The sequence below is a fragment of the Phalaenopsis equestris genome, unplaced genomic scaffold (genome assembly GCF_001263595.1).
Source record: "Phalaenopsis equestris unplaced genomic scaffold, ASM126359v1 Scaffold000694, whole genome shotgun sequence".
Lineage (NCBI taxonomy): Eukaryota > Viridiplantae > Streptophyta > Magnoliopsida > Asparagales > Orchidaceae > Phalaenopsis > Phalaenopsis equestris.
In genome coordinates, this window is record NW_018165134.1 from 11,976 (window position 1) to 35,614 (window position 23,639).

The following is a 23,639-nucleotide window of genomic DNA, read 5'->3' on the forward strand; positions in this document are numbered from 1 at the left end:
TTCAAATTCTACGTACATGACATGTTATATTTCACCAACATTTTTTTTTGAAGCTACTACATGGGAAAAATTAGTTGAGATATTTTAATCTAATTTTCATATATTTGATTAATTTTAAATTTCTATAAAAAAATTAATTAATAAATTCATTATTAATAATCAAATTTAATAAATTAATTAATACATAATCATCAAAAGAAAAAATTTCTTGATTTCACGTATTAATAATAAAACGCATGACATAAATTAATCTTGACAAAAATTAAAAATGCCGAGAAAAATTTTCCCAATATAACGGACACTCTCCGAACCGACTTCCTTAGTTATCTCAGTTCCGGCGACGCTCGAAGCTCCGAATCGGGGGAAGATGTCGACAATGGAGCGGCTCTTTCTTGAAATCTTCGATAGGAAGAGGCGGACCGAGCGCCAGCTTCATGAGCAGTTCGAATCATATGGTGAATCTCTTGCCTGCAACGTAATTGCCGACGGCGGGCGACCGCCGCCATCCCCCCCCGCCATGGCTGTTGGAGCTGGCTCCAGCCACCGAAATTTGTGTTAATCCTCTAGGTACTTCTTCATTTCTCGTACTCTCTGCCGGAATTTTTAAAGATTTTAGGGTTTGATGGCACCGGATTGGTATTTATGAGTTATATGGAGATTTAAGTTGAATGGTTTTTTTATTTTTTTTAATTAAAGAGCACTGGAAGTACTCATTAAAATCCGAATGTATTTCATGAAAAGCATTTGAATTGATTTTCACATTATTTATATGTGTGCGATTTACGTACTAGGAGAATCATTTTTCTTGTGAGGAAGTTTAAAACCATCATTTAGAGAACACTCTATAATATATGGAGCGTTATTTTATGAATTGCACACCCAAGCTTTTTCTTAGCATGAATAAACTTACATAAATATTTCAAACTATCATGAATATTATCAATAACTACTCACATGAAAAGAAGTGATTGCTTTCGCATAGAAACTTCATTATTCTACAAAAGCAAAAGAAAGCTTTCTTACTGCAATTTTAAGTAAATTTGAAGCTTGAGAATCATATAAGGACCATCACAACAAAAGGTGGATACGACAAAAGCTGGATACGTCATAATTTTGAAGTAAAATAGCCACAACACAGGAATAAACTAAGGCTACGGATTTTCATTGAAGCTTTTGATCCTTTTGAATTCTGCAAATCTCTTATCAAAATCAAGATTCCTTTTAATGACTGACTTTAGGATGGGTTGTAAAGGTCTAATAAAAAGAAGTGTAAGCAACAACTGCTCACAAATTTTTGGTTTTACTTTTGTCGATTTTTTTTGGCTTCCAACTTTGTTGTCAAATATGGATTTAGCACTCTATTATTGGTTAGTTCTTGTTAATCCAGATTCCTATGTTGTTGTTTGGTGTAGAGCTTATTTTTTCACAGACAAACTTAATTTGGGATTATATTATTCCCTTCTGATTGCTGATATGAATTTGGTGTAAAGATTATTTTTCACGCACAAAATTAATTTGGGATGCTGTTATACCCTTTTGATTTATGTTTATTCTGTTTCTCCAGCATGTAGACATCCTTCATCTTCATTTTGGAATACAAAGAGAAAATCTTGCAGTCCTACTCGGAAGTTCATACAGGGAACTTTGCCCCGAGTATGTTCTTAGTTTGTTTTCTACATATATTTGCAACTTTACAATTTCTAATAATTCTTTTCATTCATTTAACTTCAAAGGTATCTAGAATGGTATCTTTGGCATTTTTAATCGTTGATTACATTAGCAGGATGACTGATTCATTTGTTGTTTCTCCTATTGTATGATTAGTGGTAGTTAATTTAGTTGTCTTTATAACCGTTATTTATTTTTGGTTAATTTCAGGTTCAGCTCTCATGTATAATTGAGCAGTTGGTATTCCCATCTTTTCTATTTGTTTCTAATCTTTGAGGCTTTGTCAGAAAACATTTAATATTTGTGCATTAAATATGATATGAACCTATTTGGTCCTATTTATTAAGGGCCTATTGAGGAAACTTTGTTAACTTCTGAAGATGTGAAGACAAGCATCATACCTATCACTGAAATGAATAAAAAAAATTATTCACTTGTAAGTCAATTAATTTTTATTTTTAATTAGTTAGACCTTTGTTCTTATCATTAATCACTTGATTTGGAAGTTTTGGTTAAAAATAGACTATCATTTGTTATGCATATGATGAGTGGGTCAACAAAAGCTAAGATTGTGTTGAACTTTTGATGCCTTGACTGTTGAGAAGTAAAATTTCTTTGTAAATGAAGAATTTGTGTGGTAAAAAATAATGGAGAGTGGGAAAGGGAAATGTATGGGTGCCTTAATGTAACGTAGACAAGGTTAGGGAGAGAGAAAGAAGCCTAATAACTAGGAGTAAGAGGAGGTAATTAAGCTTATAGATGATGCCAAAGAAAATCAATTTTTTTTTTCATCATCAAACATTTCTAATTACTACCCTAGACGAACTATTAATTTAAAGAAAAGAGTAGGAGCATTAGAAAGAAAGGAGTGTAGACTTCTCTTGTATTAGTTGAAATCGTGCTCTACCTACAAAGGATTGATGAGAAAGATGGAAGAAATAAAGATATCCTAGCAAGAAATGAAATCTAAATAATACAACCTATTTTTGATATAAAAATAATAAATATAATAGATTTTATTTCTATAGTTTAACTAAAATTGTGTTCCAAATAAGCCACGTATCATAAAATACCAAGCTGCAAGGTGGCAATGGGAAAAGAACGGCTGGAAATGCCATACAGGGACGCTCGTCTGCTTTTCTAGCTCAACCCAGCAAGCATTTCATCTAGGGCCATTATAGGAGTGGCCATTGAAGGTCTGCTTGCCATCCAATACACATGCTGGCAAAAATCCCTTGTTTGAGGCCACTATAAATGTTGTAGACGATAAAAATCCTCACTTTTTCTTCCTTTGATAGGGGAGAGAACATAGATTTCAATACTCTCCCTCGAATTGGTTTGTAAAGATCACACAAGCTAAGTTTGTTAATTATTTTTTCAAATATGGACCTCATCAATTCTTTGGTGAAATATGCCAGCAGTTTGCTGCGGGGAGGAAATATCTAAAAAACACAGATTGCTTTTTTGCGTTTTCCCTTTAACGCAGTCATTCTACCTTCACATAATTGGTTTGATCATGATGGACAAAGTTGGGTGCGATACTCATAGCTGCCTTATATATTGTCATAGGAGCTTGATAGTTATTAGAGCTTCAAGTAGTTTCAACCAGATTAGTTAACTAATCTCGCTAGCCAAGGATCTAACGTCAGCTTCAGGATTACCCACCACATCATTTTTGTTTTTTTACTTCTCATGCTTGGATATTACCTTACACATAAGTGCATTACCTTGATGTATAACTTATATTAACTATCAAACTTACCCAGTTATCATCTATATAGGTTTCTTTAATTTTAAATTATCTTTTTCTGAACTTTTTTAAAGAATAACCCTATTTTAGGGTTCCCTTTTAGGTACATCATTCATATGTTCTTTGTAAGGTGCATGCATGAGTTGACTTACCTTGCTAATAACGAGTTCAGAAAATGTTTGGGTTATTATCTAACAGTTGACTTATCGTCATCATGGCGTTGATATAAATTGGACCAAATTCAATACAATTATTAATGACCCCTTGGAAAAGTTTGGGTTATTCCAACATAATAATCACTAGAGTTGGGAACTGATTTTTTTAGTTCTTATTGAGGTTCATCTTGTCAGAGCTTTTGCCTCTCCGTTCATCGGCAAATAATGCACATAATCATTTGCCAACTTATAACACTTGACTCGGAGTTTTAAAAATTTTCTCTTATTTTAGCATCCTTATTGTAAATTTTTAAAAATATTTAGCATTGCTTTGCACCTTTTATCAATCAACATATATGAATATATGCCAAAAGAAAAGCATGGTATATAAAACTTGACATCTGGTACTTGATACACATCATATTTTATTAAACAATTTTATGATTTTAGATAAACATAAATATCTTGAAATTGTTTTAACTGGTGATCATAGAAAATGCAATAACTTTATTGGTAAAATTTGGTGTCAATAACATGCTCAATATGAAGAAAGTCTACTTACGTGCACATGACAGTTCAATTTGAGGGCAAAAATTCACAAACATTAGGCTCCCTATATTAGAGGTTGAACATACTACAATTAAATGATCCTTCCAAAGTTTAAAATTGCGCAAATGGTAACCAAGGCTTTTTTCTTTTGAAGCGATGCGTAAGTCTGAAGGTGTTTTAAGGTTTAAGCTTTAAATTTAAAAAATTATGTAAATTAATAAATAATGTATTAATTATAAAGTGTTAAGTAAAAAGTATCATTTTATATTTATTTTGAACATGTTAAAAAGTAATTTAACAACATTCTAATTAAGTAAAAAATTATAAATTTTTAAAAAATAGAAGTAACATTTTAATATGCTAACATCAAATTATGAAATAAGGTGAGTTATACAAAGGTTAAATTATTAAAATAAATCAATAAATTAAAATAAAATATTAGAATGTAATAATCAAAATAAATTCAACATAAAATTTTCTCTCACTCATACACTTCCCCACTTAAAAAAATATTTAACAAGTCATCAGCATTTAAAATTATAAATTTAAAAGTTATTATTACTCATCCCCCAATTAATATTCATTAGAATCATCAACATAAAGAATTATTTATCTCGCATCTTATTTTTATTTCTATCTATATTCTCTCATTCTCTCATTCTCTCATTATCTTTTTTTCTAGTTATTCTTATTTTCTTAAATATTAGTCATAAATAAGAATATTAATTATAATAATAAATTTTTTTGATAATTAAAACTTTAGTTGCATAATTTTTTTGGATATATATTATTTATATTTTTTATTATTTAGTCTGTGAAGTGTGAGGGTTAGTGGGTAATGTTATTGATATTGCTTATAATTTTGTTAAAAAAATTGCAGATAGCCTTAAAATTTAAGGTGTTTTTTTAGGTAAGGAGAGCCTCAGCCTCGGTGAGACATATGCAAATGAACAACTTTCTGTATGAGTTACGTGACGACTTATATAATAGTTTAAGTGTATCTTAATGGAATGAAATGTGCATACTTGTTTAGGCGATCCATTATCACCAACATCACCGTAAATACCACAGATCATGGCAACCCCTCTATAAAATTCATCTTCACATCCTCCCAAAACTTCTCAGGTTAGGCCAGGGGTGGCAATAACTCTTTTGGTGCCATAGTCAAATAATTGTTCGTTGGCACACATCACATCTCGCCAACATGCTACATCTCTGTACATCTCCGCCCAATATAGCTCGGTTGATAGTCAATTATATGTTTGTTGTACCACTAAGTGTTCCTTTATTGCATTGTCATGAAACTCCTGCAACAGTTTGGGGATGTACCTGGATGCTTTCAGTTACACAAATTGTTCCTGGTAGAGTAGTTGTTGGCCCCTCAATGCATATTTTGGATTATTGTTCGGATCCTGTAACAACTTTGCTCTGAGCTTCCTTAGCCCTTCATTCTGCTCCCCCTCCTGCTTCAGGGCTTCCTAATTTAGGACCGGGGGTACTTATAATGCTCTCAGCTGCACTTCCTTGGTTGTGCATTTTTGGCTTTATTCTCCAATCTTGGGCTGTATTGGATCTCAAACTCATATCCAAGTAATTTGGATAACCACCTCTGATGCTTCTTAGTCGCCATCCTTTGCTCCAATAAATACTTCAAGCTCCTCTGATCCATCTTGACTTTAATGTGTCGCCCCAATAGCTAGGGGCATGATGTCTGAATGGTCAAGACAAGAGCCATCAATTCTTGCTCATACGCGAACTTGAGCCTCACTCTAGCCATGAGCACCTTGCTGAAATAGACAATAGGTCGCTGGTCCTGCATGAGTACTGCTCTAATCCATACCTTGACGCAACCGTCTTTTTCAAAAATTGCTTACTGAAGTATGAAAGTGCTAATACTTGAACATTTTTCACGACTCTTTTCAGCTGTTTGAAGGCCTGTGTTGCTCCTTACTCCCCCTTGAAATTATCTTTCCTCAACTGCTCCATCAGTGAACATGCTATCATGTCATATTCTCTCATGAATTTTTGGTAGTACTCGGTGAGGCCTAAGAACCCTCCTAACTTCTTCAAGCTCATCAACAACGACCAATTCAACATAGTCTTGAACTCGTGTTGATCTACTGCTACCTCTGCTTTGGTCATCTCATGCCCTTGGTACTCCAGCTGTGACTGTTTAAAGGAACATTTTTTCACGTTGACGTACAACTAGTGCTCTCTCAATGTGTCTAATACGGTCCTCAACTTTCCTATATGCTCTGCTTCTGTTTGAATGTAGATCAGAATGTAATAAAAAAATACAAGAACAAACTTCATGAGGTAAGGTTGAAAAATCCCGTTGATGAGAGACTAAAATGTGGCCAAAGTTTTGGTAAGGCCAAATAACATTACAAAAACTCGTAGTGTCCTTCTCGAGTTTTGAATGCTTTCTCATGCACATCCATTGGATTCATCATGATCTAATTGTATTCCGACTTCAGATCGATCTCGAGAAGATAACTGCTCTATAAAGTTCATTCTAGCAGCTCATCAATCACCGGGATAAGAAACTGTCCAGTACAGTTTCCATGTTCAAAGCCCTTACCCACACAAAATCGTCAAGTACCATCTTTTTTTTCACAAATAGAATTGAACTAGAAAAAATGGCTCACACCGGTTCTGATAATCTTTGCTTCGAGCATCTCTCGATCAACTTCTCTATCTCATCATTTTCAATCTGATGATACTTGTATGACTTGACACTGATAGGAAGAACTCCTTCCTTTAATGTAATGGTATGCTCGTGTTCCCTCGGTGACAGCAATCCACTGGGCCGTTGAAAGAGGTCGGAAAACTGTTGTAGAAGCTGTTGAATGCACTCAGGGAACTCTACTGACTCAGGCTCCCGGATCACCTCCATACTCGACAACTCCACCAAATAGCCCAAACCCGCTGCTCGTATCGTCTTGACTAAGGTTTTAAGTCAGATCATGGTTTTGATTTGTCTTGCATCCTCTCTTAGCAGCACATTCTTCGCTTCCACCCTAATCTCCTAATCGATCTTCGACTCCCCATTCGTCTATAGCTACTTTATCCCCAAAATCACACTAGTGCTTCACAAGTCCAAGGGAAATAAGTCCTTCACCACATGTAGGCCCTATAGTGTTAATACTAATCCCTTGCAAATTCATCGGCTTTTTCCACTTTCATATCGCCATCTTGACCCCAAAGCTTCCCGTATCTACTAACTTTAACTCCAGCCGGTCCACGACCCGATTTGAGATGAAATTGTGAGTGACCCCAATATCCACAAACACTACTACCGGCTGCTCCCTGATCTGTACCCTCACCTTCATGGTGTGAATTGGAGTAAATCCCACCATTTAGTTGAAGGACACCTCCGATACATCGATGTGTATGTGCTCCTCTTCTTCCATTGTTTCTTCCTCCGACTCCTCACCACCGGCCTCCTCTCTCTCACAAGTTAAAAGGACCTGGAGCATGTGATCATTGCACCAGTGGCCTGAGGCATACTTCTTATCACATCGAAACATAATCCCTTTGCTCTCATGTACCACACCTCTGCTTCTATGAGGCGCTTGAAGTTAACCACGGGACGGCCCTCCATATTCCTATCATTCGATGACTTCTTCTGGGTTCTCAGCATCATGGTTGTTGAGGTACTCATGTGGAATCTTTTCATGGTGCCGCCTTTGCTAATCTTCTTCTTCTGGTTTCGTCTTTCACCATATGGGCAAGCTCCATCATCTCCCTCAATCACCGCAATCTCAATAGTCGGAGTGTTGCCCATATGTTGGGCTTTCGGCCCTTCTTGAAGTTTCCCTCCAATACTGCTTCAAAAATCCCCTTCGGCTATCCTGACAGTAGCTCAAATCTCTCTCCATAGTCCATGAAAGTTTCATGAAAGTCCTCTTCTAAGTTAAGGCATATAATTGCCTATGTAGGTCTTCTTCCGAAATGTTTCAAAAATGTTCTAACATGCAATCCTTAAATTCCTCCCACGAATGGATCTGATATTTAGCTTCCCTCCATTAAAATCGTGCGATGGTTTTCCTCTCCTAACATAACCCGGATGTCATGAGTTTTTCCTTGCCATTGAGCCCATTCACCGTGAAGTATCGTTCTGCTCAATACATCCACCCATGTGCATGTTCCCCCCGAAGATTGACATCTTCAACTTCCTAATACTAGCATCACGGCCCAACTTCCTCTCCCTGTGGTATTTTCTCCCATTTATCTAGTGTGAAACTCCCTCATTCGATCATAGTCATGCCCCATTCTTGTTTCTCACTTCGTGTTCATCCCAACCCTTTGCATAACATCTTTTCCATATTTGGACTCAACCCTTCCATCGAAAATCTCTAATCCCCACCCCCCATCTGAGTCATAGGGGAGTTCTTGATGGTAGATGCTTTCCTCCTCATGTTCCTCACGTTCGATCTCTTTCCTTTTTGATATGTCCACAGATTCTCCAGTCAACCCTTGGTTAGGGTTTGTAAGTTAAGCTACTGCTGGGGTCTTGGATTGCATCTTAATAAGTTTTTTTATCATTTCCAATTTCTCAAATTTGTTTTCAATGGAGGAAAATCTTTTCTCTATTCTGGATTTAAGTTGTCCTACCTCACTTTCCAATATCTTCTTCAAAACATCAACTTTTTTGCTGTCATTTCTCCATGATCGTTTAGAACAAAAAACTCCTTTACGTTGATTACGTCTGTGAGTTCTCAGTATCTTAATTCATGGCTTTATAGTGTGGTTAGGTCATTGTACGCCATGATCCCGATCAACTACTTTCCTTGAGACTATAGTGTTGCTGTTCGGTCACAAAGGAGCACTGACATGATGCGATCCTACTGGTGTTCCCTACAAATTGCGACTGAATTGCGAGCTTGGATCATGAAGTCGATGTACGTCGCGGTTTCCCTCGCGATCAGCCTTTGCTTCCTAGCAAGCGCAAATCGCGATTGTACCGTGAGCTTCAGTCACGTAAGAGTGATGCAATTCCGGAATCTCTACTGCGACATGTCGTTTCCCTCCCAGATAGCTTTTATCATGACTATATCATCATAAGGCATGCTGCAATCGAGTCGATTCCCAGAATCGACCGTTTCGATATCAATTTGATGAACATGAGCCAAAATTAGTGAACAACTTGTGAGAATTAGGTGGGATGAAATCTAAATTAGGGCTAATCGATTAATATCAAGCAAACAAGAAAAATACAAGGGTAATCTATAATTTGAAAGGTAGATCGTCTCTCTACAAATCTTAGATGCCGCTAGGAACATGACGGCAAAAGGAAAAGTTGTAGGAAATAAAACATAAAGAAAAACCTAGCTTATGACCCTCATAAATATCCTTGAAGACCCATTCAAACTTTCCGCCCGAAACACCCCTTTCTTCTTCTCATATAGGCGATCAACGGCTGATCAGGTTGGTTTGCCTTGGTACTGGACCAGCTGAACTGCAGGCGTATCATGGAGTTGGATATAAACTCAGCATCTTTCCATATTTGCTAGCCCTTGTTAGGGCTATCGTCCATAGCTTAGTCAAAACTTATATTTGATATTCATGAAAGAAAAGGTATGAGAGAATAAGAGAAAAAAGTTATAGTATTCTTCTTGGTTTTGTTGGCCAAAATTTAGCCCAATATATAGAGGTTTACATAGGTGAATATCGGGAAAAAGTAAATTTGTCTTAATAATAATGAAATTGTAAATTAAATAATAGATTTTTCCATACAAACTACTAAATATAATGTATAGCGTTGGAATAATCTAAAATCCGTGGCCATCATCGTTCCACCTGGATGTAATCCGTGGACAATGGATTTACAATATGTGAACAACAACATTACTTTTATAGTAATCTAGCAATATGTGGACAATAACATTTTATTTATGTTGTGTGGTTAATTCTGGATTCTAGAATTAAAGACTTTTTTTCATATTTATTACTTTCCTTGGTACTTATTTCTCTATTTATTTATATACAGTTATCATCATGTTTTTAACACCTAATATGGGAATAAATTCAATCATATAATCTCCCATTTCTTTTCTGTTCTCTCTTAATTTAACTTTCAACAGATATGATCCGTAAAATTAGCAACATGTTTGTTCCAAATCAGCTGACTATCATACAAGCCAAAACTGTAAAATTGGTGAGGGGAAAATGACTGATATGCCATATTGAGATGCCCGCTAGTTTTTCTGGCTCAAACCAACAAGTGTTCCGAGGAAAGAAACCGCTAGCCCCGTATAGCAAGGAATTGCATCTACAGAGGTGTGCCTATTGTCCATGGCACGTCATGCTAGCAGAAATTTCTTTTTTGGGGCTACTCTAAATATGGTAGATGATAAAGAAAATTTGTTATATATATATATTTTTGATAGGGACGGCAGCACATATTTTAACATTGAGAATAGTAGCCATTAAGAATAAACTCTAGTGACAATAAGTAATTGCAAGCATGCCCAAATGTGGGTTAACCATCCTGCTATCTAATGTAAGTGCGAGCATAAATTCTTTATTTGGGGCTGCTCTAAATATTCTAGATGACAAAGCATCTGTTCTTTTTCTTTTGACAGGAGTAAAATCACAAATTTCAATGTTGTAATAGTAGTCTGGATTTTATCGAACAATCTAATGCTCCTGACAATAAGAATGACATGCATGTCCGAATGGTAGTTAATTATCTTCTGACAAATAGAAAAGTAACGAATAAAGATAATGCTATAAACATGATAGAATAGATAGTATTTCACTAAATTAACATAAACTAAGATGCACAAGGTTTTTAACTAAATGTAGGTCTCATATAGACAAATTGTCTAATCTATTTAGCTTGGTCTTTTGTTTTTTTAATCAAAGTGACTGTTTTGTCTTGTTCCCATCAATGTATACTCTAGAAATATTGTTGATGACTTCGTTTTACGAATATAATAATTGTTTGCTTATTTTATTTAATCAATCAGAGAGCTATACTAATATCATCCATTATCGTTATGTGCTACTAAAGAGTTGCTTTCATTTCAGGTTGTTGGACTATATTCTTCTCTTCCATAATTATTTTTAACTTTGTCAACAATGCAAAAATAAATCTTTACACAACAACAACAACAAAGCCTTAATCCCACTACGTGGGGCAGCTACATGAATCCTTTTTCTCCATTTTGTTCTATTTACTGTCATATTTTCATTTAGTTCTGATAAATTAAGATAAATAAATAAATAAATAAAATAAAATCTTCTTTACATTATCTTTCTGAAATCCATTTTACTTCATTATGACCTTACTTTTTTTGAATCTTGACCAGAAATAAACTTTTATTTGCAGGATGATTCTGATTTTAAATCAAGCCTCCATGATTTTGTGATTGCACCAACTTTGAATCAACGAAATAAGATTCCCCACATAGTAGAAGAAATTCATTGCGCCTGTTCAAGGGAAGTAGTTAGATCTACTAACCTCAATGCATTTGAATCAGAAATTCATCAAATTTTGCAGGGAGCCGAAAAATTGCAGTCATATGTGGGTAATTATGAAAATAAAAATTCTGCAAGCTTTGATCGACATGATGGACCTGAAAAGGGTGAAGAACCATCTGAAGCACTCCAATGTCTGTACGGATGTGATATTATCGGTATGTCTGATACTGCTGGTGTCATGTCCAGCTATCATGGGACGATGACTGATTTGAAGGAGTCCAACACTGATCTTCCACATGTGGCAGAGGATAGTATTTTCTGCAAAGCTGATAATATTCCCAGCCTTGAAAAAAAACGAGCTTCTACCACCTCCCACTTGGTAGAAGAATTTCTCATTGTCCCCTCAATGGATGATATTAGATTCGGCAATGTCATGCCATTTGAGTCTCAAATTGATCACACTTCTCATGGTGCTGAAAAGTTATTTTCAAATGTGGATTCATTTGAAAACAAAGCTTTTGAAAGTCTTGTCCAGTATTGTGTTTCTGAAGAGGGCGAGCCATATAATGTAAAACAACATTTTCACAGAGGTGATATTACTGGCACATCAGATACTGCTGGTGTAAAGTTTAGTGACGGGAATGTACCTGATTTCAAGGGATCCAGTATCAGTCTTTCGTGCACATTAGAGGCTAATATCTCCAAAGATGCTGACCAACCCAACCTTCCAAAAGAACGAGCCTCTGCTACTCCACATGTAGTGGAAGAAATTATTAATGTCTGTTCCAGGGATGAAGTTAGAACCTCTAAATTTATGCCATGTGAATCAGAAATTCATCGCAGTTCTCATAGCGTTGAGAAATTATTTTCTCACATGGATGCATCTGAAAGCATTGCTTGTCAGAGTATTGGTCACCCTGATGGGTTTAATGAGGGTGAGGAAATACAACGTTCACACGACTTTGATGTTAGTATATCAGATATTGCTTTAGTTAAGCCCAACTGTGATGAAAACTTGCCTGAATTTGATGGTACTAAAATGGCTCTTCCTTTTGCAGATAATATTGTCTTCAAAGATGCTGACATTCCCAGCCTTTCGAATGAACAAGCTTCTACTACTTCCCACATAGTAGAAGAAATTCCCAGTGCCTGTTCAAAGGATGAAGTTAGACCAGTTAACTTTGCGCCATTTGATTCAGGATTTCATCACACTTTTCAGTGTGGAGTGGATTCATTTGAAAACAAAGCTTCTGAGAGTCTTTGTCACCATGAGGGATCTGAAGAGGGTGAAGAACCATATGATGCAAAAGACAGACGTGTTGTCACTAGTATATCAGATACTTCTGGTGTTGAATCCCGTTGTGATGAGAACATGCCTGAATTTGAGGGATTAGGCATTGATCTTCCCTATGAAGAGGATAATATTGTTTTTAATGATGCTGACATTCCCAGTCTTGCAAAAGAACGAGCTTTCGCCCTTGAACAGCTTCGTCAGTCAAGCATTCTTCTCACCCAAAGGCCTAAATCTTCCATAATGAACATAATGGATATGATTTCAGATGTTTCAAACTCTTCACCTCTTGGCATACTTCAAAAAATGGACTTGGATTTCTCCTTAGAACATAATAATCCGGTCATAGAACAATTTACTTCGACTTCCAGCATTAAGCTGATGGGCATGTTTTGCAATAATGGATCACAGTTGGATGGTCCTGTTTTTGAAAGTTCTCATTCTCTATCCTCTTTAAGTGCTATGTTTGGTTCAGAGTTGCAGAGTCTTCCTTTAACCCCTCCAGCTATAAAATTCAGCCATGTTAGGCTGTCTGGGAAAAAGAGTTCTAGTTCAGTGAAAGTTAGTTCTAATCCAGAGCTTGTATGCTTCCGTATTGATGAAAATTCCTCCACTACTGAAGAAAATGCAGATGTCGTTCAGGTTGGCTATTCCACTCAACGACCTTCAAGAAATATTGAAGTATTAACAAATAGCAAACCTTTGTCTGATGTGACGTCATTGTATCAAAATGGCACATGTTTACTTTCCAATTCCAAGGAATTTTTGGTGAGAGATAGCCTGGAATCTGTAAACTCAGATGCTGCATCTAGCCTTGGATTTGAATATCCAGAGAGAGAGTATAACTTGAAGAACAAAGAGAATCATAGGTACACAGATGCGATTAAAGAACTTGGGAAATCTACCAAAACAGTGACTAAAAGGTCTGAACGGCCAAGGATATCATGTAGATACAGTGACAAAATTAGGAAAAACCAAAACATTTTAAAAGGATGCAAACAATCCAACATTCTATCCAACATATCTTCATTTATCCCTCAAATTCAGCAGAAGCAGCGACAAGCTCTGCCATTACAGAGTGAGTGATTTTTGTGTTTGGCAGTTTCATTCCTTTTCACCATTAAAATCATGTCATCGTCTACTGGTTATATTGTCATGCCTGGTATAATACTGTTGTTATCCGGGAATTCACGTTGCCATTTCCCATATAAAATTTATAGGAGATAATAAAATCCAGACAACACAAATGCACATGCTAAATTTGAGGGTAATTTTGGAAATTTTTATTCTTTATTGCAATCGGATATAAGCCACCCTTTCTTGGTCTGTTGCTTAATAAAACATTTTTGTTGACGGTAGAGAATTGGAAAGTTGGTTCGGTGAATATGATTTATGTATTTTTAGGAAGGAAAAAATAATTATTCCTATTCAATTTCATAGAATACGATTACAAGATAAATAGTGTGGGATGACTCTCACAATAGGGAAATAATAAATTCAGCCATAACTCTTTATGATAAAAGAATGAAACATGAATTATGACATACCAATAGTTCTAACTTCTAAATATAGTACACTATTAATAGAATAATATACTAAAAATATAATCTTTCTAAAAATCCAAGACCTCTCTCTCATGTTGGAGCGTAGATATCTATCATGCCCAATTTGCGTACAAGTAGCTCAAATTAGGCCTGAACAATCATTTGGTGAAGGTATCCACAATTTGTTGAACATTAGGGATAAATGACATGCAACTAGCTCCACAATGAATCATGTTTTATGTTGTGTCTGTTAATCTCCACATGCTTTGTGCGATCATATTGCGCTGGTTTTGGTTCTATGTTTATGGCTGCTATATTGTCATAGCATAACTTCATTGGCATGCTTATTGGGATATGTAGCTTTTTAAAAAAAAATTTCAACCATAACTTCTCACATATTCCACTAACCATAACCCTATATTCTGCCACCACACTACTCCTTGCGACCACATTCTGTTTCTTCCTTTGCCATATAACCTAGTTTTCGATGGAAATATAGAGTTCATTGCGATCTCCTCTCTTTTGTTTTGCGATCATTTGTTTTCTTGATCTCCTTTCATTTGTGTTCATTATGATCTGAATTTTGTATGGAGTTTAGTATTTTATAAGGAGTTCTCTCGCATATGTAAGAAAGAGATTTTTTTTCTCGCAAGACGCCGGCGGTGGTGACGGTTCCAGTGTGTGGCGGTGCAGTTGTGGATCTTGGCGGCGTAGGGAGGGCTCTGGGACTGGAGCGCTCTACTGTTACACGCAATGGGCACTTCATTAGCCGCTGATATGAGTTTTTTATTCTAGACTTCTGCCCTTTTCTGTCTTCATGCGACCAAATAAGCTTTTGGAGTGTATAGTTTTTTGCAGTTTTCAGACGAAGTTGAAATTTGTTTTTGTTTCTTATCTTCTATAGAGCTGTTGAAATATCTTTTTATTGATTGCAAAGGATTAATGAGGCATGAACTCCATGCTCTCTTTAAATGAGTAATTTTTTATCCTCCAAATAGAACTTGTTAGTTGATGGATCATTTTAGAGTATCACTTCACCCTCAAAATAAAACTTATTACTTTAATTATCAAAGTATCACTTCACCTGAAAACGGGTGCTTGCTTTGTAATTATCAATGTTTTAAGCCATATGACCTTGTTCCGCTGCCTGTGGACCTTTTAAATATCGTTTGTACTTCTTAATCTCTTTATATTTACTACTGGATTGAGAAATGAAATCGATTTATGTGATTTGGTCATTATTTAATGATAAATATTAATAATGTGAGTAAAAAAGCTTGAAGTGATGCTAAGTAGTTAAAATACCCTCTTAATCAGCCAACCAACTAATACTTTGTTTATTAATGTATTTAATAAATATTTTAGGCCACTATTTAATGGTTGTTAAACCGTTAAACTTGTCATGCAAACAATCACGATGATACAAGTTCAAGCACTTTAACAAAAGTTCATTGTAAATTTTCTTTTATTCCGTACCTTAGCTGCTTTATTATTGCCCAGTAACAGATTTCTCAAAATGGATAGTCTTACTAAGTGAGTCCTAGTCTGGAAGTATGTTGTGGCATCCTTGTGGAACGTTGAAGATAATGTTGGGGAGTTTGTTATATGCAATACTTTTTAATTCTCCGCAAAAAAATATTTGTTCGAGTGTTGTTTACCTGCTTTTTCTTGACATATATTATGATGAATAATGCTTCTTAAATGCTCTAAATGAAGTCGACTGTGAAGCTATTATAGGGAAAGCTGTGTTTTCAATTTTTCTATAGTTAGTTTCGTTTTGTGATTCCTACCGTCTAGGTGCTTGCTTTAGGACAATCATTTTTTGGAAGGTTTATTTCACATTTTAATAGTTAAATAATGGTATTTTGATGTGATAAGAGTTAGGTGGAATAAATCTGAAAACTAAAGATTAGGTGTTAGATTTGAATTATTTGGTATGTATGCAAATGCCCTTTTTTTATTAGACTGTTATGCTGCTATTATTTGGTGATTATGATTGATTGGCACATGCCTAAACTTCAATTCTTACATACCTGCCGTATGTTCAATTCTTACATACCTACCAGTTGAAACCAATGTATGTTCAAGGTTGCTAGTTTTGATTGAGTTGTGATCTAAAAAATAATTTTGGCCGGCTCACTTGAATCTCTCTAACCCGAGATTCCCGCTAATCATAAATCTACACAAAATAAGCAAAATAAGTGATGTGTCCCTTGTTCCTCAATGATCTGCCCATAATGCAACCACTTCAGCTATATATAAATCAACATAAAATTGACGATATTTAATTAGGATATGGATGATAATTCTGTCGCTTCATTGTAGTCCTATTTTATTTATTATTTGAGCCATCTTTAGTAACCGTGCATACTTTAAAATCTTAAATATTCTATTTTTGTCATTGCAGAGAAGAAAGACATTAAAGTTAAGGCCCTGGAAGCTGCTGAAGCTGCCAAGCGCCTTGAAGATCAGATGAAACTTGAGCGTGAGAAAAGAAAGGCAGCTGTGAAACTGGAGCGGGAAAAATTGAGGCAAGAAAATACCAAACGACTGAAATTCGAGCAAAAACAAAAAGCTGAAGAGGGGAGGAAGAAGGAAAACATTGCAGCAAGGAAGAGACATAGGGAGGCTGAAGAGAGAAAAGTGAAAGATAGAAAAAGGCAATGCATTGGAGAAACAAGGACATTACAAAGACAACATAGAGACAAATTGCATTGTGGGAAAGCGAAGAAAGATAATCAACAAAAAACCATAGTATAATAGCTTATATATTCATTTGTTTATTGTATTTTTACTCCTTATATGATAAACATGCATTATTCCTGTAGGATGAGGATCAGAAAGGGGGGAAACAAAGAAACAATGGAGGCCAAAAGAAGTTGGAAAGTGTAGTAGATGTTATGGAAAGTCAAATGGCCGTTGAAATGCAACAATGCACTATTGAACTTGTATCTGCTGATACCATACGGGGTGATGATAAGATTAAAGTTCTAGTGGCCTCTGCTGAACGCACATCCTTTGAAAAGGTAAGAGTTTGAAAAATATACCCGGATAGTTGTTATTGGTTAGTTTATTCATAAATAAAAGTTGTTGTGTTGCATTAGGCATAATTTTATAGTTTTCCTTTACATAGGTGAAGTTAAAATTACTTTCTGATTACTTTTATTGGCGAGTAGATTTATAATATAATATGAAATGTAATCAATAGTGGGCATCATGCCTATTGTTAAAACTTTTCTTTTGCAAAGGTAAAGTTGAAATAATATGAAAAAGCATTGTTGACTAATCTATTATGTCAGTATATAGGGCAATCCTCTTTAGTATTAGGCTTAATTTTCATTTATGATGGTCAACATTAGTTTCAATACATTTTATTTCTTTTTGCATAAGATCTGGGTCTCAAGTCTCTAATAGCCACGTCCATTTTTTTATCTTCATTTTATTCCTGTTTTCTTGCATGCATTTACCTTGGACATTTCTGGAGCATTTCTCAGCATTTTTTTTTTAAGTCTGAAAGAAATAATATTGATTTTTATCTTCTAATACAAATTTATCAAGGGAGTTGGCGGTTCAAATTTTTTACAAGAAACAGTAGAAGATACTGTCTGTGCTGCACACATTTCTTTTGAATTACAATCATATGAGATGTCTCCATATCAAACGTCTGATGAAGAAGACATGGAAGAAGATAGCAGACATAGAAAGTACATTCCAAAGTGGGCAAGGTAAGCTTAGTTTTGTAATGTTCAACTGATATAAGTATGCATTTTATATTTAACGATCTCTTTTGGTAGCCTATAGCTGTAAAAAGCCCGAACTTTCAATGATCAAAATCTTGTTCGCTTTGGTCTACTAGTGACTTAACAGTTTTGTCTACCTGTTGCAACTTCCCAAATTCACTCATCCTAGGATTGCCGCTATAAGATCACTTTTAACTTCAGTTTCTAAAGAAATTCTAACCATCACACGACAAAATGCCTCTATGTTTGAGATTTCAGCTTCATCCTATTAAAGGGATTTCACAATCCCCCTCATTTAGTAACTTACGTCCTCTTGAAACTAACATCCTCTTGTATCCTTACATACATACACAAAGCAGAAAGAGTTCTAGATGTGGCCTATATATATATTTAGGTGGTGGTTCCCACCATGTTGTACTTTGTCCAATAAGAGTTTAAGATATGGCTCTTATACTATAGTTTTTTTTCTTGTATGATTATTTTGATCTTCTAGCTGATGTATTGCGCTAATATCATTTATAGCAGGGCATACTCTCAATCATCAATATATTATTTGTTTTGGCCTAATAATCTCATAGTTTTGCCTACTTGGTGCAACTTAGTAGGGGTCACCCATCCTAGGAGCACTAATATACGAGCACACTTAACTTCACACTAAAGGCACCTCAATATGGAATGCTGAGCATCATACATTAGGGATTTTATAGTAATCTTTTGTAGAAGATTTGTGGCCTTTTCAGCAAATTTAGTCCTATTAGTAAGTAAACGTGATTTTCATTTCCATGCAAAGTCTCTGCCTATTCATTGTCACCATGATTATGAAGTTTTGCCCTTATTTTTAGCTTTACATAACTTTTTAGTTGGCCGTTTCAAGTAATGTACTTTATTTTTCTTCGTGTTGCACAAGCTGTTGTGCCATTTAGTGATATCCTTGATTGAGGATTTTGATCTTTATTTGTTTCATTTAACATTGGTTGATGTGCTGCCTTTGAAGTTCTTTTGTTCTTGTCTTTCATAATTACTTCCTTGGATATCGACTTGAGCTTATTTTTACTGATTTTCTTATTCTGGAAAAGTAAATATAAAATTGCCGAGTATTTGTTAATGCAGAGGAGAGAGCTTGGTTGAAAGCATTGTCAGCAATCAGCAGTTAGATCCGAAGGATATCTTTAGCCGCAAACGGTCATTCAATATTTCTCAAGGTAAAATTTCCCCAATAATTTTGTTTGCATTTCAATTACTGGATATTCAATTGCTGGGTGCAAATCCTCTACACGGTTATTATGACAATTTTGTAGACGACCAGTTGGGGAATTCCATGTCTAATTCATTTTGAAAGATTGGGGGCATGTTTGAGATCAATTTTATTATTTTTTTTAATTTTTTTTTTGAACTTTTGTTTTCAAATGTTTGTCTTGTGTGTTTTTCTCGTCTTTTTGTTTTTGGCCTTTAAAAATAAATTTGTTCATTTCTAGGAACACCTGAAAAAATTTTAAATTATTTTTTGTATTTTTAAAAATAATTTGATTTGTTTTTAACGTACAAAGATGTTATGTTTCAATTGAAAACTAAAATAAAGTTAAACAAAAACACAAAATTGAAAACAAAAAATAAAAATGATCCCAAACAATCCCCAATTTCTAATTTTTTTTTTAGATTCAATTCATGCCATCCAAAGTCTCTTGGACTACTTACTTTCCTCAACTGTACCTCTGTAGTTAACCATGATAACTGCTGAGTATTTGAACCCTTATTTGGTCTTGGTCAAAGACGGACTGAATCCTTTTTTTGCAGTTTTTCCCACCGAATTGGTTGGCGCCAACTATTGAAGTGATCCGTAATCCTTGACTTGAATATTCAAATTGGACATGGACTTATGAGAAATAAAAAGAAGATTTTTTAAATTTAACTAAAGTGATGTGTCCCGTGTTCCTCAATGATCTGCCTATAATGCAACCACTACAGCTATATATAAATCAACATAAAATTGATGATATTTAATTAGGATATAGATGATAATTCTATCGGTTCATTGTAGTCCAATTTTATTCAGTGTTTGAGCCATCTTTAGTAACCGTGCATATTTTGAAATCTTAAATGTTCTATTTTCGTGCTTGCAGAGAAGAAGAAAGACATTAAAGTTAAGGCCCTGGAAGCTGCTGAAGCTGCCAAGCGCCTTGAAGATCAGATGAAACTTGAGCGTGAGAAAAGAAAGGCAGCTGTGAAACTGGAGCGGGAAAAATTGAGGCAAGAAAATACCAAACGACTGAAATTCGAGCAAAAACAAAAAGCTGAAGAGGGGAGGAAGAAGGAAAACATTGCAACAAGGAAGAGACATAGGGAGGCAGAAGAGAGAAAAGTGAAAGATAGAAAAAGGCAATGCATTGGAGAAACAAGGACATTACAAAGACAACATAGAGACAAATTGCATTGTGGGAAAGCGAAGAAAGATAATCAACAAAAAACCATAGTATAATAGCTTATATATTCATTTGTTTATTGTATTTTTACTCCTTATATGATTAACCTGCATTATTCCTGTAGGATGAGGAACAGAAAGGGGGGAAACAAAGAAACAATGGAGGCCAAAAGAAGTTGGAAAGTGCAGTAGATGTTATGGAAAGTCAAATGGCCGTTGAAATGCAACAATGCACTATTGAACTTGTATCTGCTGATACCATACGGGGTGATGATAAGATTAAAGTTCTAGTGGCCTCTGCTGAACGCACATCCTTTGAAAAGGTAAGAGTTTGAAAAATATACCCGGATGGCTGTTACTGGTTAGTTTATTCATAAATAAAAGTTGTTGTGTTGCATTAGGCATAATTTTATAGTTTTCCTTTACATAGGTGAAGCTAAACTTACTTTCTGATAGCTTTTATTGGCGAGTAGATTTATAATATAATATGAAATGCAATCAATAATCCATATCATGCTTATTGTTAAAACTTTTCTTTTGCAAAGGTAACGTTGAAATAATTTGAAAAGGCATTGTTGGCTAATTTATTATGTTAGTATATAGGGCAATCCGTTTTAGTATTAGGCTTAATTTTCATTTATGATGGTCGACATTAGTTTCAATACATTTTATTTTAGGTCTGGGTCTCAAGTCTCTAATAGCCATGTCCATTTTTTTTATCTTCATTTTGTTTATGTTTTCTTGCATGCATTTACCTTGGAAATTTCTGGAGCATTTCTCATCATTTTTTTTTTAAGTCTCAAAGAAATAATTTTGATTTTTAATAATTTTAATTTTTGTCCTTCTATTACAAATTTATTAAGGGAGTTGGCGGCTCAATTTTTTTACGAGAAACAGTAGAAGAAACTGTTTGTGCTGCACAAATTTCTTTTGAATTGCAATCATATGAGATGTCTCCATACCAAACGTCTGATGAAGAAGACATGAAAGAAGATAGCAGACATAGAAAGTACATTCCAAAGTGGGCAAGGTAAGCTTAGTTTTGTAATGTTCAACTGATATAAGTATGCATTTTATATTTGATGATCTCTTTTGATAGCCTATAGTTGTAAAAAGCCCGAATTTTCAATCATCAAAATCTTGTTCGCTTTGGTCTACTAGTGACTTCACAGTTTTGTCTACCTGATGCAACTTACCAAATTCACTCATCCTAGGATTGACTATAAGATCACTTTTATCTTCAGTTTCTAAAGAAATTCTAACCATCACACGACAAAATGTCTCTATGTTTGAGTGTTCAGCTTCATCCTATTAAAGGGATTTCACAATCCCCCTCATTTAGTAACTTACGTCCTCTTGAATCCTTACATACATACACCAAGCAGAAAGGGCTCTAGATGTGGCCTATATATATATTTAGGTGGTGGTTCCCACCATGTTGTACTTTGTCCAATAAGAGTTTAAGATATGGCTCTTATACTATAGTTTTTTTTCTTGTATGATTATTTTGATCTTCTAGTTGATCTATTGCTCTAATATCATTTATACCAGGGCAAATTCTCAATCATCAATATGTTATTTGTTTTGGCCTAATAATCTCATAGTTTTGCCTACTTGGTGCCACTTACTAGGGGTCACCCATCCGAGGAGCACTAATATACGAGCACACTTAACTTCGCACTAGAGGCACCTCAATATGGAATGTTGAGCTTCATACATTAGGGATTTTATAGTGATCTTTTGTAGAAGATTTGTGGCCTTTTCAGCAAATTTAGTCCTATTAGTAAGTAAACGTGATTTTCATTTCCATGCAAAGTCTCTGCCTATTCATTGTCACCATGATTATGAAGTTTTGCTCTTATTTTTCTTCGTGTTGCACAAGTTGTTTTGACATTTAATGATATCCTTGATTGAAGTTTTTGATCTTTATTTCTTTCATTCAACATCGGTTGATGTGCTGCCTTAGAAGTTATTATGTTCTTGTCTTCATAATTACTTCCTTGGATATCAAATTGAGCTTATTTTTACTGATTTTCTTATTCTGGAGAAGTAAATATAACATTGCCGAGTATCTGTTAATGCAGAGGAGAGAGTTTGGCTAAAAGCATTGTCAGCAATCAGCAGTTAGATCCGAAAGATATCTTTAGCCGCAAACGGTCATTCAGTATTCCTCAAGGTAAAAAAATCCCAATAATTTTTTTTTGCATTTCAATTACTGGATGTTCGATTGTTGGGTGCAAATCCTCGACACGGGCAGTTGGGGCATTCCGTGTCCAATTCATTTTGAAAGATTGGGGGCATGTTTGAGATCAATTTTATTATTATTTTTTAATTTTAAATTTTTTTTGAACTTTTGTTTTCAAATGTTCGCCCTGTGTGTTTTTCTTGTCTTTTTATTTTTGGCCTTCAAAAATAAACTTATTCATTTCCAGGAACACCTGAAAAGATTAAAAATTTTTATTTGTATTTTTAAAAATAATTTGATTTATTTTTAACATTCAAACATGTTTTGTTTCAATCTAAAACATAAATAAAGCTAAACAAAAACATAAAATTGAAAACAAAAAATAAAAATGATCTCAAACAATCCCCAATTTCTAATTTTTTTTTTTAGATTCAATTCATGCCATCCAAAGGCTCTTGGACTACTTACTTTCCTCAACTGTACCTCTGTAGTTAACCATGATAACTGCTGAGTATTTGAACCCTTATTTGGTCTTGGTCAAAACAAACTGAATTCTTTTTTGCAGTTTTACCCACCTGAATTGGTTGGCGCCAACTATTGAAGTGATCTGTAATCCTTGACTTGAATATTCAAATTGGACATGGACTTATGTTTTTGATAACCATGTATATCAATCATGACCCAATGCAATTTTTAGCTTGGCTCAAAAGACTTTTTTTTTGTTTTATTCCCTTAAAACCAGTTTTTAAGGGAGTTCCGAGTTTATTTTCCATGCATTGGGCTTTTGCTGTATTAGATTCTCTCAGCACTAGTAACGAAGGTATTTAACCTGCTTCTAGAATGACATGGTTGTTAATTGTCATGTTACAGATAATTACCTGATGGATGGTTGCATATGTTATATTGGATT

The 23,639-nt window shown here is 34.9% G+C and overlaps 1 protein-coding gene across 1 annotated transcript; it reads left to right on the plus strand.

The window, feature by feature from the left end:
* Positions 1-515: 515 nt before the first annotated feature.
* LOC110030288 lies at positions 516-23,639 on the plus strand. The gene is made up of 13 exons (XM_020732931.1): positions 516-567; positions 1,565-1,653; positions 11,459-12,485; positions 12,609-13,919; positions 16,793-17,139; positions 17,214-17,411; positions 17,944-18,110; positions 19,236-19,327; positions 20,246-20,595; positions 20,670-20,867; positions 21,408-21,574; positions 22,629-22,720; positions 23,295-23,639. Exons 3-13 carry the CDS (start codon positions 11,768-11,770, stop codon positions 23,306-23,308), a joined length of 3,654 nt encoding a protein of 1,217 aa, XP_020588590.1. The 5' UTR covers positions 516-567; positions 1,565-1,653; positions 11,459-11,767; the 3' UTR covers positions 23,309-23,639.